Below are 17,115 nucleotides of genomic sequence, written 5' to 3'. Positions count from 1 at the left end.
GAAACAAAACTACAGCATATATTCAACCTTACTTTTATAAGAGTATGAAACTCATTTTGCAACATATAATTATTTTGGAATTGACTTCAGCATCCATACAGTATACATGGTATCACTTTCATATGAGACATTGTAAAGGCCGGTAGGCTATTGCAGTTGAAATCCATACACATCATATGGACCACATAAAAGTGGTTGCAATAAATGGTGTATATATGATTGGTCCTGGTCCTGGCAGAGAAATGATCATGTCTCTGTGTAACAATTTCAACTTGACATACAGGGTCTTTGCATACAGTTGTTATATAATAGTAATAAACTAGTCCAAAGGGGGAGGGGTTTTACCCCTCTTTTATTACTTGTTCATGGGTCCAGTTGGAGATTGAAAGCGTACATAAATCAGTAATTGAGAACCAGTGGCATAGTAGCGACTTTCGGGTGGGGGCAACTTTCAAGGAGATTACGTAGTCTCATTTGCATAAAGTCATTGCTATATGTACACTGACAATTGTCAACATTGGCGAGAAATTTGAATTGGCTTTGAGGAACGTGTAATAAAAAGAAGCAGAAGTAAGGACCAAAGCAGTTTACAAGCCTTATTTTTGGTATGAGGTAATCTGAGTATATTCAATTGATAATTGTGAAAGAAGAAATGTATCCGTCAACAGATGAGGAAAGGGACCGTCTTTGAACTTCACTAAAAATAGGCCTATACCAACCAGCAAAAATGGTGTGAAAATCGCGAAAAAGAGCCCACACGGCAGAAGAAAGAATCCAAATTATCTCCAAAATAAAACCAAACCAAATATGGTTATTGGTATGGTATTAGAGATCATAGTCAGGACAATAGAATTTGTTGCAACAAAAATAGAAATATGCGCATGCGTTGATGGTATGCATGATTGAAAGTACCAAAATGTATGAAAAAAGTAAAAATTCATCTAAAACGAGCTAAAAATATAACTAATACAAAGTTTGCGGAACAGTAGCTGTGTGAGTGAATTGCTATACCAAGTCTTATGCTAAAATTAGACACACCTTTCGAAATTCAAATTTCTTATTCAATCCAGAGCCTCTCTATGGTGTGCTACTTTAATTACAAAAACAAGACCTTTTGAAATTAAGGGTTCATTAAGAAAGAAATGTTTATGGTTTCACCACTGGGACCTCCCTTTTTTATAATCAGTAGATACCCAATCAAACTAGGCACCATTGGTTTAATTTTGTCATCGATTAATCTTTCTATCTCTTATTATGTAAAGAACAATGGGTGATAAAGCCTACTCAAAATTGGAGATATTCAACACGATTTCTTTTCTTTAATAAAAATGGTATATGTCTAAAAAGAGTCCAGCATCATGCCTATGTTATCGGTTTATAAAGCTGCAAAAACCGTGCCAGATTCTATGCTTTTATTCTCGAGATATTTGGAATTATGTAACAATACCTCAATTTGGCGCGAGATTTTCTTGACTACTTTTCACCATAAATCAGGCAGTGCCCATACGCTATTGTGTTTATGCTAATGTCATTACGTAATCAAGCATTCAGCATCGCTAATACATATTCGTTTTGAAAGACAAAAGTACAAACTTTAATTTAGCGTAAGTAACATCCATCCAAGTCATGCATGAGCGGAGATACACCATAGTTGCGGGAACTTATTGACCAGCCCTCGTATTATGCATTATTTTAACTTTTAACCTGCTTTTTTCTTTTATTTTGTAAATTAATTGCGTTGGTCCTTTGATTTTTAAACTTTTTACTAATACAACAGTTAATGCTATATTTACTCTTATGTTATGGTCATACTGTGATACCATAACTCAACTTAAATCCGACATTTTAATGCCTCAAATACTCACATTGACTCACATTTTACTGTCCTTTTATGATCCACAGGGAACACCCAGTTCTTTTGATCCTCCGTGGAAATTAACACAACATGCTCCAATGACATCTCAAACCATCATGGCCGCCATACTCCAGACATCTGGACCAGTCACGACTCATACAGTTATTGCGCGTAACTACAAATTCTTAAACAAGATAACCGCGGACCAGTTTGTGGAAGCAGCTAGCAATCTAGAAACACTGAGTCTTGGTTCTGTAGTGGCTTTAGGCCGTAGCTCAGTGTACATTAAGAAAGCACCTGATGAGGTGATGGCCATCTTGGAAATGAACCCACACCTTTGTTCTAATGAGTATTATGCTAGTCGATACAATAAACCTCTGTCAAGATCAGTGCCTCTTGGTATTCGACACCAGTTGTCTACGAAGAAGCTAGTTCCGGCAAAAATGCTGATGTGATAGGCATTAGAGATACTAGACAATGTAGGCATGTGTTAATTTAGTTATTAGTAGGTGATAAAATGCTGTCTACTGGAGATAGCAGTGATGCCATTTGTGGGTAGCAAAGATATGCTTGACAGGGGTTTTACTGTATAGCTTGGTGTACATTAAGAAAGCACGGGATGAGGTCACTGACGACCATCTTGGAAATTTACCCACACCTTTGTTCTAACAAGTACTAGGCTAGTCGATATAACAAACCTCTGTCAGGATCAGTGCCCCTTGGTATTCAGCACAAGTTGTCTACAAAGAAGCTATTTCCGGCAAAAATGCTGATGTGATAGGCGTAAATCTTCAGTGTTGCCAGTCTTCAGGAATTTCCTGGTTTCAGGAATTTTTACTCCGATGATCCTGTACAAATATATAAGCAAAGTACATTTTTCAGGAATTTTTTTGGAATTTTTTTGCCATTTCAGGATTTGTTGACAACACTGACTGGCATCTCTAGGCATTAGAGATCCTAGTCAAGTGTTAACTTAGTATATGAAGTAGCTGATAAAATGCTGTCTACTGTAGATAGCAGTGCTGCCATTTGTGGGTAGCAAAGATATGCTTGGCAGGGTTTTGTGAAGAAGGAAATGGATTTGATGTGATTTCTGTTGTAAATAGATGGGACTATAGATTTAGAGTTGTCAATTTTATATAAAACAGTTAGTAAAAAGGTTTTTTTAATATTGCTAGTAGCATTGATATGATGTACAGTATAAGTCGGAGGTAGAGATTTTGAGTTTTGAATTCAGGTTGTGGGCTTGGCGTTATCAAAAAATGAAACCACAGAGTATAATGCAAGTAGATACTAGATAAAATAAACCTTAAAAATTTTATCTCGGTGTCCCATATAGCCCTCTTTGCAACCAATCAAAATAGTTGTTTGATAGACACCAATAATTCAGCTGGTGGTACCCATTATATGGGGTTAAAATATTGTGTAAGTAAGTCAATAACCAAACAGCAAAATGTAAATTTGTATTCTATTGATGTGGAAAGCTGAGGAAGTTATCCACTGATGTAAAATGTTTATTTGTAAGGGTAGTTTGTTTGTAATATGGACATTTTGTGTTTAAATAGATAATGTACCATTAACAGTTTTTGTAGGATTTTAATTAATATTTTGTTATTGTAATGACTGTTCCAGTAGGCATCCATTTACAAATTTCAGGGGCGTAATTCACTGTGATTCTTAGACTGGATTTTCCTGATTTTGTTTGGCCAAAATTTATGCAATTGTATTGATTTTCAGCCTGTTTGGGGGGGGGGGGTATTTTAGCCCAATTTCACACAGTTTTTCAGGATTTTCTACTACTTTCAGGATATTGCACAAGCTTTGAATCACATTCCCTGTGATGTATACAAATTTTGTATTCTTATCAGAACTTGTTACATATAGTAGATAGAAGGCTGGTAATTTTCATTTTAGGTTTAGCTCAGAAAGCTCACTCAGGATTTTAAATTTTCAAATTTTTCTCCAATCAAGATTGTCAATTTTTAAACTCTTGGAAAAGTATAAAATTATCTGGTAGTAGAAGTAGTTATAGCAATATAGCCAATGACATATGTGACATGATCAAGGTGAATGAGTCACATGTCTGCACATTTCAATTCAAAGGTTTTGTACATTACTTTCTGGCAGGTTACGAATGCTACATTTTGATGCAAATCCCATCAAAATCGGATATCTTAAGTTATGAGCAATTTATCAATGGCTGAAAACAATATAAAACAAAAAAAATTGAACACTGATTTTGCCAATATTTTAAAAACAATATTAGCGACATTCCGACTCATTCCCCTTGATCATGTCACATATGTGACCCCTCGGCACAACTGAGCCCTGAAGTCGCCAATCATCATTTTTGAGATATTCAACCAAAATATTCTGCTTGAAATTAGCTTTAAAATGATGTATATCATGTCTATAGTACTTGATATTTAAATAGTGAAAAATCAATAAAACAATCAATAAATCCTTTGTTTATTGTTAAGTTCGATGGAGCATATCTCAATAGTGGCACTGGCGACATCCGGGCTCAGTTGTGCCGAGGGGTCACATATGAGAAAATAATGTCTGTCATAGACGTAAGTAACCTTTAAATGTCTATCATAGACAAGTCACTGATGCTGTCTACTGTAGATAGCAGTTGGCTGTGGCTAGCAAAATGCTGGACATGTTTTGGTAAAAGTAGTTTGATGTTGTATCTGTTGTAGAATTTTTAATCAATGCAGGGTTCCCATGGTCCTTGAAAGTCCTTGCAAGTCCTTCAATTTGAAAACACCTTTTCAAGGCCTTGAAAGTTCAGGAAATTTGCACAAGGCACATGAAAGTCCTTAAAAATTGGAATTTTGCCTAAAGTATAATTTTGACAAAATTTGGGGAGTGGAGAGGAGCTGTCACCTTTGTTAATATGTGCCGCATGGAGAGCTGCATCATGATTTTTGTGTTGTGGTAAGTCCTTGAGAATCATGCTTTTGGACCTTGAAAGTCCTTGAAAAGTCCTTGAATTTTAAAGGCTTCAAGGTGCGGGAACCCTGTCAATGTTAATAAATGAGAAGTAGTTTTTGATATGCTATTATTATATTGTAAGAAAGGATGTGGATCTGGCTTTTGTGAAATTAAAACAGGTTTTGTATCAATATTAATTTCTATTATTAGTAGAAGGTGTGAGTTTGGTGTTTCTGATTGTATATACATAACAGTTTTAGTAAATGTTCAAGTAAGTTTCACAAATAACAAACAGTTTTGGTATACTATCTGTTGCAAGTAAAATGTAAAGGTTTGGTCTTTTCAACTGTATTATATAAAACAGTAATTCAGTGTTTTAGATTGCACTATTTACCTCTAAAAGAATCATAACTTGTTGGTATGTTATGATTTTGACTTTTCAATTGTATATTTGTATAAAACTTATTCTTAAAGGGGTTCATTAGGTTTGTAGAAACTTGTATAATATGTATTTCATCTTGTCAAAACCAATTATGTTTTACTGACATGACAGTTTTGACCATCTTGGGCGATGGTCATCTTCAGAGTGATGTTTTGCGATCCAACTCATGCATACCAACAGAGAGCGTACAAGCGCTTAAGATATCCGAAACTGATAGGTCAGTAAAGTGTAATTGGTTTTGACAAAATGAAATTTCTAATATATGTGACCAGATCTGGTCCAATCAGGTTAAATAATAATAATGAAACTCCGATATAGGCAAAAAGAGAGGAGAAAAAAACCCAATAAAAATATAAGAAAGTGGACATATAAAAGGTTCATAACTTTGCAACCAAGTATTCAAGAGACCTGGGAATTCAATATCAGTAGGTACTGAGCATTTAGTAATGGTAGTAACTCCCATTTTCAAAATTTCTGACTTTGGCCTGAGTTGATCAGATTGGGTGACATATTGTATATAAAACTTGTTTAGATAGCAATAGTTTTGATGTGGTTAGTAACAGCTACAGCTTTGGAGTTCTCATTTTATATATAAAATCATTTAATAATCGGCCCTAAAAGTAATCAATGACATATAATATGTATGTTTCTTGCATTGAGATCACAAAACAAGTGTTTAAAAATATATGCACCGAAACTTTATGACCTCCTTTACTCCTTTCAATTCATGACACATCACATGCGGAAGGACAGTGGACTATTCCATTTGAGATTTGTACACCCCATATGGAAGACATGCCCTTAATCTGCCACACAGGGAGTGTGAATTTCAAATGGGGTCATCCATTCAGGTAACCTCATGAAATTCACACTCCCTGTGTGGAAGATTAAGGGCATGTCTTCCATAGGGGGTGTATGGTATAGCCCAACTGAGGTCTGCAGCATTGTTAAGCATTTCTCATGTATTTTATAACTGTAGAAAACACCTTCAGCAACTATTTTCCAGTTTGCTTCTCATCCATAAAACCAATTCTCGCTATTCGCAATAAGGGCGCCGCCAGCGGTTTGCGATGTAATCGTGATGTATCATGGAAAAATTCGACATCAAGTCCGCACAATCGAATATTACCATGCTATTACATAGGAACACGTGACAATATTTTTTAGTTTGTCAAAATAAAGGTGTTACACGCGAATCGATACTCAATAATACTTAATAATGTGATTTGAAATGTGCACAATTAATTTTTACTCTATCGATTTGCGTGTAATACTGTTATATTGACAAACTAAAAAATATTGTCACGTGTTCCTATGTAATAGCATGGTAATATTCGTATTGCGCGGACTTGGATGTCGACCTTTTCCCATGATACATCATGATACATCACAATTACATCGCAAACCGCTGGCGGCGCCCTTATTGCGAATAGCGAGAATTGCAAAATGTTAATTGAAATCACTTGTAAACATATAGTTTTGTAGATTAGAAAAGTCTTAAATAAATTGAATGTGTGAAAATAAAAATCATGTTCTCAATGTTGTTTTGTATATTGAAGTTTGTTTTATTCAGGAATAAGTAATTCTTAAAAATGACTTACGATGTTACAGAAACATTTGCTTCTTTAACCCCCTGCACACTACTGATCATCTGATTGGTTCATAACTTGAAATGCTCATTTCAATTGCCAATTATAACTAGGTTTTAAAAATTGTATGGTCAAACTTTCCTTTACAGATGATCTTATTAATACCTTCCTTTATTGGTTCAAATCTTCATCTTGGTCAATGCAAATCATGCATCTCACATGATAGGATGATGCAATCACACCAAATCATATATATGTAGGCCGGGCCAGCGAAACACCCATGGCTACTGGTTGGCGATGCACTTGCTAGTACTTTACAGGCAACAGGTCCTCACAGGGTACCAAGCAACTTCTTTGTTCATCATCTATCCTATCTCTTTCCTATATGATAGTCAAAAACCACTTTGAGGGCTAGGGTTAATTTGTGATGACACTTGGAATACATTTCCAAGGCTAGGAACTAGGGATTCAGATATATCCGCTATACTATTTAATTTCATTTCCTTGATTATCAAGTCCTTGTCAGATCACTGAGTGAATATCAACATGTTGTCTTTTATGGAAACCATGGCGATGCAAGAGAACAACTTGTGATACACTGAATTGGTCATTGAAATGTGTTTGACATCAGTTTTGCAAGGACTTCATTGATTTATTCATCTTTGAGAGGGTGTTTAAACAGATTTGTTATTTGGGATGCAAATAAATTTTGATTTTGTTTATAAAAAGTCATGTCTAGCAGTACTAGCACTACCTTCATCATTGCCTTTGTACATGTATATGCAAAGAAATTGCCAGCACAGTACCTAACCATAAATATTTGACTAATTCCAACAACAAAATTTCATAAAAAAATGCCAAATTCTAATCAAATTGTACCCATTTACCACTCCTGCAGGGCAACAAAAGAAGTGGAACTGGAAGAGGATCGGGCAGAGGAACTTTTCTCACTCAAAACTCCAGCACTTCTAAACAAAATATCATGGCCGCCATTCTCCAATCCGTCGGACCTGTTACCGGTCATCGTGTCATCGCCCGGAATAACCGATTCCTACGTCTGCTTACCGTCAAACAGTTCCTGATGGCAGCTAACGATTTGCAAACAGCCGGTTTGGGAACCTTGGTATCCATAGATACCGGTAGAGGTCACGGCAAGTCGCAGCTTTATGTGAAGAAGACACCAGCCGAAGTGGAGACGTACTTGGCAGCGAATCCAAATTTGTGTAGTGCGGAGTATTATAGGGAGAGATACAATAAGCCATTGTCTAAGTCAATTTCGTTGATAGAGAGACACTATTTGGCAAAGATGGGAGTTGTACCTGCTACTTTGATGATGTGATCATTATGAAGGTGAATGAATACATACATACCCCTACATCAGTACACCCGTACATACAGTACACCCCTACATGTATATATAACAGATATTTGATGTAGCACTTTACAATGGAGAAGAACAAGGTGGCATTACTTATAACTTCTTGAAATTACAACTTTCATTTCTTTTTACATAACATATTTATCACTTTACAATGGAGAAGAACAAGTGGCATTACACAAAACTTCTTAAGGGGTACTACACCCCTGGCCAATTTTATGCCTATTTTTGCATTTTTCTCAAAAATTATAGCACATTGGTGACAAGTAAATATGTATATTATAGGGGCAAGGACTACAACTACTGTACTAAAAATTCAGCAACTCAAAGCAAGTACTTATTGATTTATTGATCAAATATTGGTCTTCCCTCATTTTTGACTGTAACCCCACGACTGTTGTCTGTGCTGAAATAAAATTTACAGTGGAGTAGTTGTAGTCCTTGCCCCTATAATATACATATCTTACTTGCCCCAACGCGCTATAATTTTAAAGAAAAATGCAAAAATAGGCACAAATTTGGGCAGGGGTGTAGTACTCCCTTAATAATACAACTTTCATTATTTTTTTTACTACTTTTACATTTTACCATACCAATCCTAATTAACTAAAGAGATATAGACTACCTGCAACAGCCAAAGTCCCTGTGCTTTGTATGCTGTGAATTCTCGCATATTCATGAGGGTGAATGAATTTACATGCATAACAGATGGTATTACATAAAACTTCTTAATAATACAACTTTCATTATTTTTTTACTACTTTTACATTTTACCATACCAATCCTAATTAACTAAAGAGATATAGACTACCTGCAACAGCCAAAGTCCCTGTGCTTTGTATGCTGTGAATTCTCGCATGTTCATGAGGGTGGATCATCCAATTGTGTGTGTCTAACAAATCATGCTAGCATTGCGTGCCTTCGCATTATGCGTTGCCTTTATGCGATAGTAACACATCACCTTTGCGTGTGAAGAAGCAGTTTCGTATGTTACACTTTTGGAACGATTGGCCCTCATTAAAGGGTGATGCTGGGTGTTTATAGCTGCAGTTCATGATACCAATATAACATAATAATACGCACAAATGCATGATAAAATTTCCAAATTATTATTGTGGAAATTAGTGAAGCATTTCTTTTGTAGTATCGTTTCAGTAGCATTTTTGCTAGGCAAATCCAATAATTTTACTCATTTTACTGAGGTCTCGATGACAGATAAGTCTTCTTGATCACAGATGTCCAGGCTCACTGCACTTTTCGCAGTACTTGCTAGTCTTGTTCCCACAGTGTTCTGTATTTGTGGTACTATAATCCAGATTCATGGTTCATGTCCTGATTCATGGTTTTATACCCCTCTCTTCTTAGCTTCTTGAATTTTTCTGAAGAATTGAATAGATTTATCCCTGTATTCACCAAACCAATCCAAGTTATCAAGCTGTGGTGGCAGTAGTGTATCCACAATTTTAGTGTGAGGGGGCAAAGCCAAATGTTTGTCCCATTTGTCAATTTTTTGTCCTATTTGTAGTCATTTTAAGGACACTTTACTCCATCCCCATTTTATCCCTGAATTTTCTGGGGGGGAAGATTGCCCCCCCCCCCCCCTGGCTTTGCCCATGTATGGTGGTGACAGCTCACAGGTGAGCTGCAAATGTTGCTTTGAGAATTGGTTTAAAATTAATCCAATCTTAAAGTTTCATACATTTGATTAGTTCTGTATTTTTTTTTCTGTGTACAGGGTTGGACCAAAAAAGGAGTCACCAACATTAGCAGACTCAGTGGGAATTCACAAATGAACAACCGTAATATCATGGCTGCCATTCTACAAACTAAAGGTCCTGTAGTCACGCCTGCTGTCACTAAACACAGTTGGAAATTCCTTTATATGATGAGCACCAAGCAGTTCGCAAAAGCTGCCGAAGAAATGGAGAAATTAAACTTAGGGCAGCTGTTGAATTTGAGTGGAGGTGGGATCAAGCAGACTTTGGTTTTTGTCAAGAAACCACCAATTGAAATTAGAAACGATTTGTTAGAACAAGCAGATCTGTGTAGCATAGATTATTATTCACAGAGATATAACATGCCAAGTTCAAGGTCGCTGCAGTGTATATCTTTGAATGTGAGACAACGGGTAGCGTCTATGGGGCTTGCACCTTTACACTTGCTTATGGCAGAGACCAATAGAGAACAGGTGTCTTACATGTCCAGTGGGTCTACTACAACAAACTTGTCTTGATCTTAAAGATGTTCGCTGGACATTTGGTGGAAATTTTGAAACTTGATTTTCACAGTATCTGTTTGAAAGCAGCAAAGATAAATAGATGAAAGTATACATTTTTGGAAAGATCAACTGTTGGGGAAATCAACCATAAGTGCATCTTCAAAATTTGGAAAAGGTTGTATGCAATTTTGAAAAAAGGTCCACCATAACTAGTTAGGCTTACACTTCTAAATGATAAAAAATTGCATGTTATTGTTCTTGAGAACTTTTTGATACTTTGCACGTTTTTTTTCTTCAAAATATGGATCTAAATATATCAAAATTTGTATACTTTCAAAATTTTACTCAGTTGGGGGATATTTTTGACCATAAAACAAATTTGAGGACCTAATTAAAAATAATGAGAGAGTAGTCTTTTTCTCTACATCAATGATATGTACCAGTAATTTTAATTTTTTGAAAAAGTTAGTGTATGGAAAAAGTAGCCGAATAGAAATCATATTTTTTTTAACCATAAAAAAAAAAAAAATTCTCCAAATGTCCCAAGATTCAGTTGCATTCCTTCAATCACTTTCTTTCCAAAATTGTATACTTTAATATATTTGTTTTTGTGACTTTCAAAAAGATATAGTGATTTTGTTTAAACTTTCCGGCCACACACAATCCTGCGTGCATATCCTTTAAGTCTGTGTGCAATTGCTTTTACAACGTAAATTATTATACCAGCTCCTTCAGCATGGTTTCACTTCACTTTATTTCTAGTAGATGCTTAAGAAAATTTTATCTTAAAAAATAATTTTATAAGTGTACTTTTCATATATAATTGGCATTTATAAAATGAAATCATTTAAGGTGGTACTACACCCCCTGGTAAATTTTGGGACTAATTTTGCATTTTTTTCAAAAAATAACTACACACTGGTAACAAAAGCTATGTATATTATAGGGGCAAGGAATCCAGGAACTACACTGGAATTTCAGTGATTCAAGAGAAGTGGTTCATTATATATGCTAAGAAATGAGGTACATTCTAGCGGTACCTCTTTCTTCTTCTTCTTCTTCCTCGGTAAGTGTAACATCAAATGCATGATGATACTTCAAGTCTTTTCTTTATATCATAAATAATGTACCACTTGTCTTAAGGGGGTACTACACCCCTTGATAAATTTGTGTATGTTTTTGCATTTTTCTCAAAAACTAGTAACACAGTGGAAACAAAAGTTATTTATATGTGACCGTACACCACGAATGAGCCGTAAATGTCCTCAATTGTATTCTGAGTTACAGTGTAAAATGGGCATGAAGGTCATATTCATAGGTATTTCAATTTGGTGCTACGTGTATCTCATTAAATGAGGTACACGTAGCACCAAATTGAGGTACCTATGAATACGACCTTCATGCCCATTTTACACTGTAAGTCAGAATACAATTGAGGACATTTACGGCTCATTCGTGGTGTACGTCTATATATAGTAGGAATCCAATTACTACACTGGAATTTCAGTGACCCAAGACAAGCGGTTTGTTATTTATGATAAGAAATAAGGTACCGCTAGGATGTACCTTGTTTCCTATCATATATACTGAACCGCTTGTCTTGAGTCACTGAAATTTCAATGTAGTAATTGGATTCCTTGCCCCAATAATATACAAAACTTTTGTTACAAGTGTGTTATTATTTTTTGAGAAAAATACAAAAATAGTCACAAATTTAACACAGGGGTGTAGTACCCCCTTAAGTCACTGAAATTCCAGTGTAGTAACTGGATTCCTTGCCCCTATAATATACATAACTTTTGTTACCAGTGTGTAAATATTTAAATTTGAGAAAAATGCAAAAATAGTCACAAATTTATCAAGGGGTGTAGCACCACCTTAACTTCTGCAATATCCTCACTGGGACGGAAAAATGAAAATTTGACCCCTGAAGACAAAACCTCACATGTAGTAAAAATTTTCAATGACAAAACGACTTATGTCTGGTTATTTACAGACCCCTAAATTTATGCAGTTTACAGTTTAAGTTGTATGTTGGTATTCTTCAAGTTGACACACATAAAAAGAATATGACCAGAAGTGCATATAATGATAATGAGGTCTATATATTGGGCCCACCTTTTACGTAGCAAGTTTTGCATTTAGCCTAATTAAATTCAAATTACAATTGGATTTTTCCCTTGGGGTGGGGGAGGGGCACTCACTAAAAAATGAGTGACGGGAATGTGTGGCCACATTGACCATCATTTTTCAACTCCCTCTCACCCAATGACCCCTTATTTATAGGTTAATGAACGAGTATACTTGTTGGGAGAGAAATTAGACAAAATAATGCACGCGCGCTGATGTTGATGCGTCTAATGCACGAGCCCTGAGGGAACCTATTTCATACACGAGAAGAAAAAACATGTGACATTTGCTGTTTTTATAATAAAATTATGACTTAAAATATTGGAAAATAGAACCAAATATGAATGCATCAACCCGCCTGCAAAATGAATCAAGCCTACGAGACGCGAACGCGCGCGAAAGCACTGCGCGTAATACGCGGAGTGCAATTAGACACAATCAATGCATGGTTTTGATTTTTCTAACGCTTGCTCTGATTGGTTCTTGCTATCTAAGAGTGTATGAATTTGTTACTGAACTCCCTCTCAACCAATGACCCGCTTTTGTTGACAAAAGACCCCCTTTTTTCAAATATTTTGGGAACATTTCTGATAATCTCTCACTGCATGACCCTGTTTTTTCTTTTATTTTTCTTTCAAAAATTTTCAATTTTTTCAAAATTTTTCAAATTTTGATGAATTTTTGAAAATGTTGAATCAATATTTTTGACCCAAAATTTTTCCCTGTCTGACTGCTGAATGACCACCTTTTTTGGTAAAATTTTCTTCAATCTCATGGAAAGACCCCTTTTGGGGGGCCTTCTCACTGAAAGAACCCCCCCCCCCCCCCTCCTTTTTTGGTGCCTACAATCAAGTGCAAATTTCCCTGGGACACTTGTTCATATTTCGCGCCCTCTGTTCAATAAAACCGGTCATATGAAGTTCACCATGTGATTTTTTATTTGTATAGTTTCCAACCTATTTGAATCCCTCCTCCCCACCAACCAATGTTGGAGCAAAAATATAGGCCATTTAAAAATGAGGCGTTTGGTATACAACATTGAATAAAAAGTGGGGAGGTCATTGAACTATGAAAGTGTCCCAGCAAATTTGCACTTGATTGTATAGGGGATGCGAAAAAAATAATCTATTAATATCAATAAAATCGCCATAACTCTCGAACGCGCGTTGCTCGATTTTCATAATTTTTTCAGTGATGTCAAGATAATTTCATTATGCATTACATGATTAGCCAATTTTTTTAAAATGTATTAAAATAAACATTTTTTTGAATATCCAACCCTGCAATGCATGCATTTTCAAGGAATATTTGACACATTGATTGCTTATATTAGAGTGGACATATAAATTCTCCTTTGGTAGAATTTACAAACATAATAAAAGCAAACCAAATAAGAAATTAAGAAAATATAGAAATAAATAGAACAGAATCATGATGTTTGTCTCATCATTGATCTTTCAAACTCATTACCCTATTTTCAAATGCTATTATCGGAATGCACGTTAAACTCTTTAATATAGGCCTTCAACTACCCATCGCAGACACGCTAATTCAACGTAACAATGCCATGCCAAAAAATGTATATACATTACACATTTAAAATGTGCTTATTATTGGTATTCAAAAATAAAAAAAAGAGATAAAGAGCAGGATTTAAAAGTAAACATATCGGCGACAATGAGCTTCGAACCGTAGCCCTCATGATCAGAAGGCAGTAAGCAAACCACTACACTATGGTTGAGCTGTTGTTATTCATGCGAATTTATTTATAACAAGGATAACAAGAATTAATGATTTAATAACGGTCTACCAGAATAATATAACTTAAAAAGTAATATATATTTATTTAACATTATGGTAGACCGTGCTCATTTGGCTTAAATGGAGGAATAATTACCAATAAACATATCAAAGTTAGGAAGGTATGTATAATGTGACCGTGTATATTCAAAATATACGTTAGATAAATGTTTAATACTACTAAAACATGAGTTTTAATGAATGATTTCATTGGATCGAAGCTCGATAACACAATACAGTAGCATTGCAATGATAGGATTAAATACGCTGAAATCGAGTGCAATTGTCATCAGTCTCCCGGTGGCATATAGTTACTGGCTTTGCTTCTCTCCCCGAGATCTCGAGTTCGAATCCATGTAATGCTATTTTTCTTTCTTTCTTTTTTTATTCTTTTTGTCTTTCTTTCTTTCTTTCTTTCTTTTTTCTTTCTTTCTTTCTTTCTTTCTTTCTTTCTTTCTTTCTTTCTTTCTATTTTTCTTTTTTCTTTTTTTCCTTTATGTTGCCAATTTACATTTACATTTATCAATGAACTAAAGGGAAACAATTGTTTTGTTTTATGATATTTTTTGTTATTTCAGTAGGTATTTTTAACTGATTGTACTCTATATTTCCAATATGATTTAATTTTGATTAGTTTTAAATTGTTTTAAAAGTGAATTTTGAGATAATGCGCTTATAATAGCAATCATGTGTCAAATATGCCTTAAATAATGCATATATTACAGCGTTTTGATACCTAAAATATTTAGTTTGACAAAAATGACAATTAAAGTAACCAAAATATGCTAATGTTATTTGTTTTAAATTAGTGAAAAAATCATGTCAATCGAGCAACGCGTTTGCGAGTTATGGTAATTTTACTGAAAGTAATATATTATTTTTTGTCTTCTTCAATACAATCAAGTGCAAATTTCCCTGGGACACTTGTTCATATTTCGCGCCCTCTGTTCAATAAAACCGGTCATATGAAGTTCACCATGTGATTTTTTATTTGTATAGTTTCCAACCTATTTGAATCCTCCTCCCCACCAACCAATGTTGGAGCAAAAATATAGGCCATTTAAAAAATGAGGCGTTTGGTATACAACATTGAATAAGGTGCTTGGGAGGTCATTGAACTATGAAAGTGTCCCAGCAAATTTGCACTTGATTGTATAGGGGATGCGAAAAATAATCTATTAATATCAATAAAATCGCCATAACTCTCGAACGCGTTGCTCGATTTTCATAATTTTTTCAGTGATGTCAAGATAATTTCATTATGCATTACATGATTAGCCAATTTTTAAAAATGTATTAAAATAAACATTTTTTTGAATATCCAACCCTGCAATGCATGCATTTTCAAGGAATATTTGACACATTGATTGCTTATATTAGAGTGGACATATAAATTCTCCTTTGGTAGAATTTACAAACATAATAAAAGCAAACCAAATAAGAAATTAAGAAAATATAGAAATAAATAGAACAGAATCATGATGTTTGTCTCATCATTGATCTTTCAAACTCATTACCCTATTTTCAAATGCTATTATCGGAATGCACGTTAAACTCTTTAATATAGGCCTTCAACTACCCATCACAGACACGCTAATTCAACGTAACAATGCCATGCCAAAAATGTATATACAATTACACATTTAAAATGTGCTTATTATTGGTATTCAATAAATAAAAAAGAGATAAAGAGCAGGATTTAAAAGTAAACATATCGGCGACAATGGGCTTAGAACAGTAGCCCTCATGATCAGAAGGCAGTAAGCAAACCACTACACTATGGTTGAGCTGTTGTTATTCATGCTAATTTATTTATAACAAGGATAACAAGAATTAATGACGCAATAACGGTCTACCAGAATAATATAACTTAAAAAGTAATATATATTTATTTAACATTATGGTAGACCGTGCTCATTTGGCTTAAATGGAGGAATAATTACCAATAAACATATCAAAGTTAGGAAGGTATGTATAATGTGACCGTGTATATTCAAAATATACGTTAGATAAATGCTGAATACGACCAAAACATGAGTTTTAATGAATGATTTCATTGGATCGAAGCTTCGATAACACAATACAGTAGCATTGCAATGATAGGATTAAATACGCTGAAATCGAGTGCAATTGTCATCAGTCTCCGGTGGCATATAGTTACTGGCTTTGCTTCTCTCCCGAGATCTCGAGTTGAATCCATGTAATGCTATTTTTCTTTCTTTCTTTTTTATTCTTTTTGTCTTTCTTTCTTTCTTTCTTTCTTTTTTCTTTTCTTTTCTTTCTTTCTTTCTTTCTTTCTTTCTTTCTTTCTTTCTATTTTTCTTTTTTCTTTTTGTCCTTTATGTTGCCAATTTACATTTACATTTATCAATGAACTAAAGGGAAACAATTGTTTTGTTTTATGATATTTTTTGTTATTTCAGTAGGTATTTTTAACTGATTGTACTCTATATTTCCAATATGATTTAATTTTGATTAGTTTTAAATTGTTTTAAAAGTGAATTTTGAGATAATGCGCTTATAATAGCAATCATGTGTCAAATATGCCTTAAATAATGCATATATTACAGCGTTTTGATACCTAAAAATATTTAGTTTGACAAAAATGACAATTAAAGTAACCAAAATATGCATAATGTTATTTGTTTTAAATTAGTGAAAAAATCATGTCAATCGAGCAACGCGTTTGCGAGTTATGGTAATTTTACTGAAAGTAATATATTATTTTTGTCTTCTTCAATACAATCAAGTGCAAATTTCCTGGGA

The 17,115-nt window shown here is 34.5% G+C and overlaps 1 protein-coding gene across 8 annotated transcripts in view; it reads left to right on the top strand.

Moving 5' to 3' along the window:
- LOC140170248 (uncharacterized) overlaps positions 1–17,115 on the top strand; it is a 244,712-nt gene that overhangs the window by 157,566 nt on the left and 70,031 nt on the right. The window contains exons 5-6 of one of the 8 annotated variants that reach the window (XM_072193581.1): positions 7,722–8,173; positions 9,937–10,046. The exons of 5 other annotated variants lie outside the window; for them this stretch is intronic. In XM_072193581.1, coding sequence (XP_072049682.1) covers positions 7,722–8,162 — 441 coding nt within the window. In that variant the 3' untranslated portion in view covers positions 8,163–8,173; positions 9,937–10,046. Of the gene's footprint in view, positions 1–1,902; positions 2,510–7,721; positions 8,174–9,936; positions 10,454–17,115 lie in introns of those variants that run through there. 2 more of the 8 variants (XM_072193579.1, XM_072193617.1) reach the window with 2 other exon arrangements.

This window comes from Amphiura filiformis, chromosome 14 (genome assembly GCF_039555335.1).
Source record: "Amphiura filiformis chromosome 14, Afil_fr2py, whole genome shotgun sequence".
Classification (NCBI taxonomy): domain Eukaryota; kingdom Metazoa; phylum Echinodermata; class Ophiuroidea; order Amphilepidida; family Amphiuridae; genus Amphiura; species Amphiura filiformis.
This window is presented reverse-complemented; position numbering and strand designations above follow the sequence as displayed.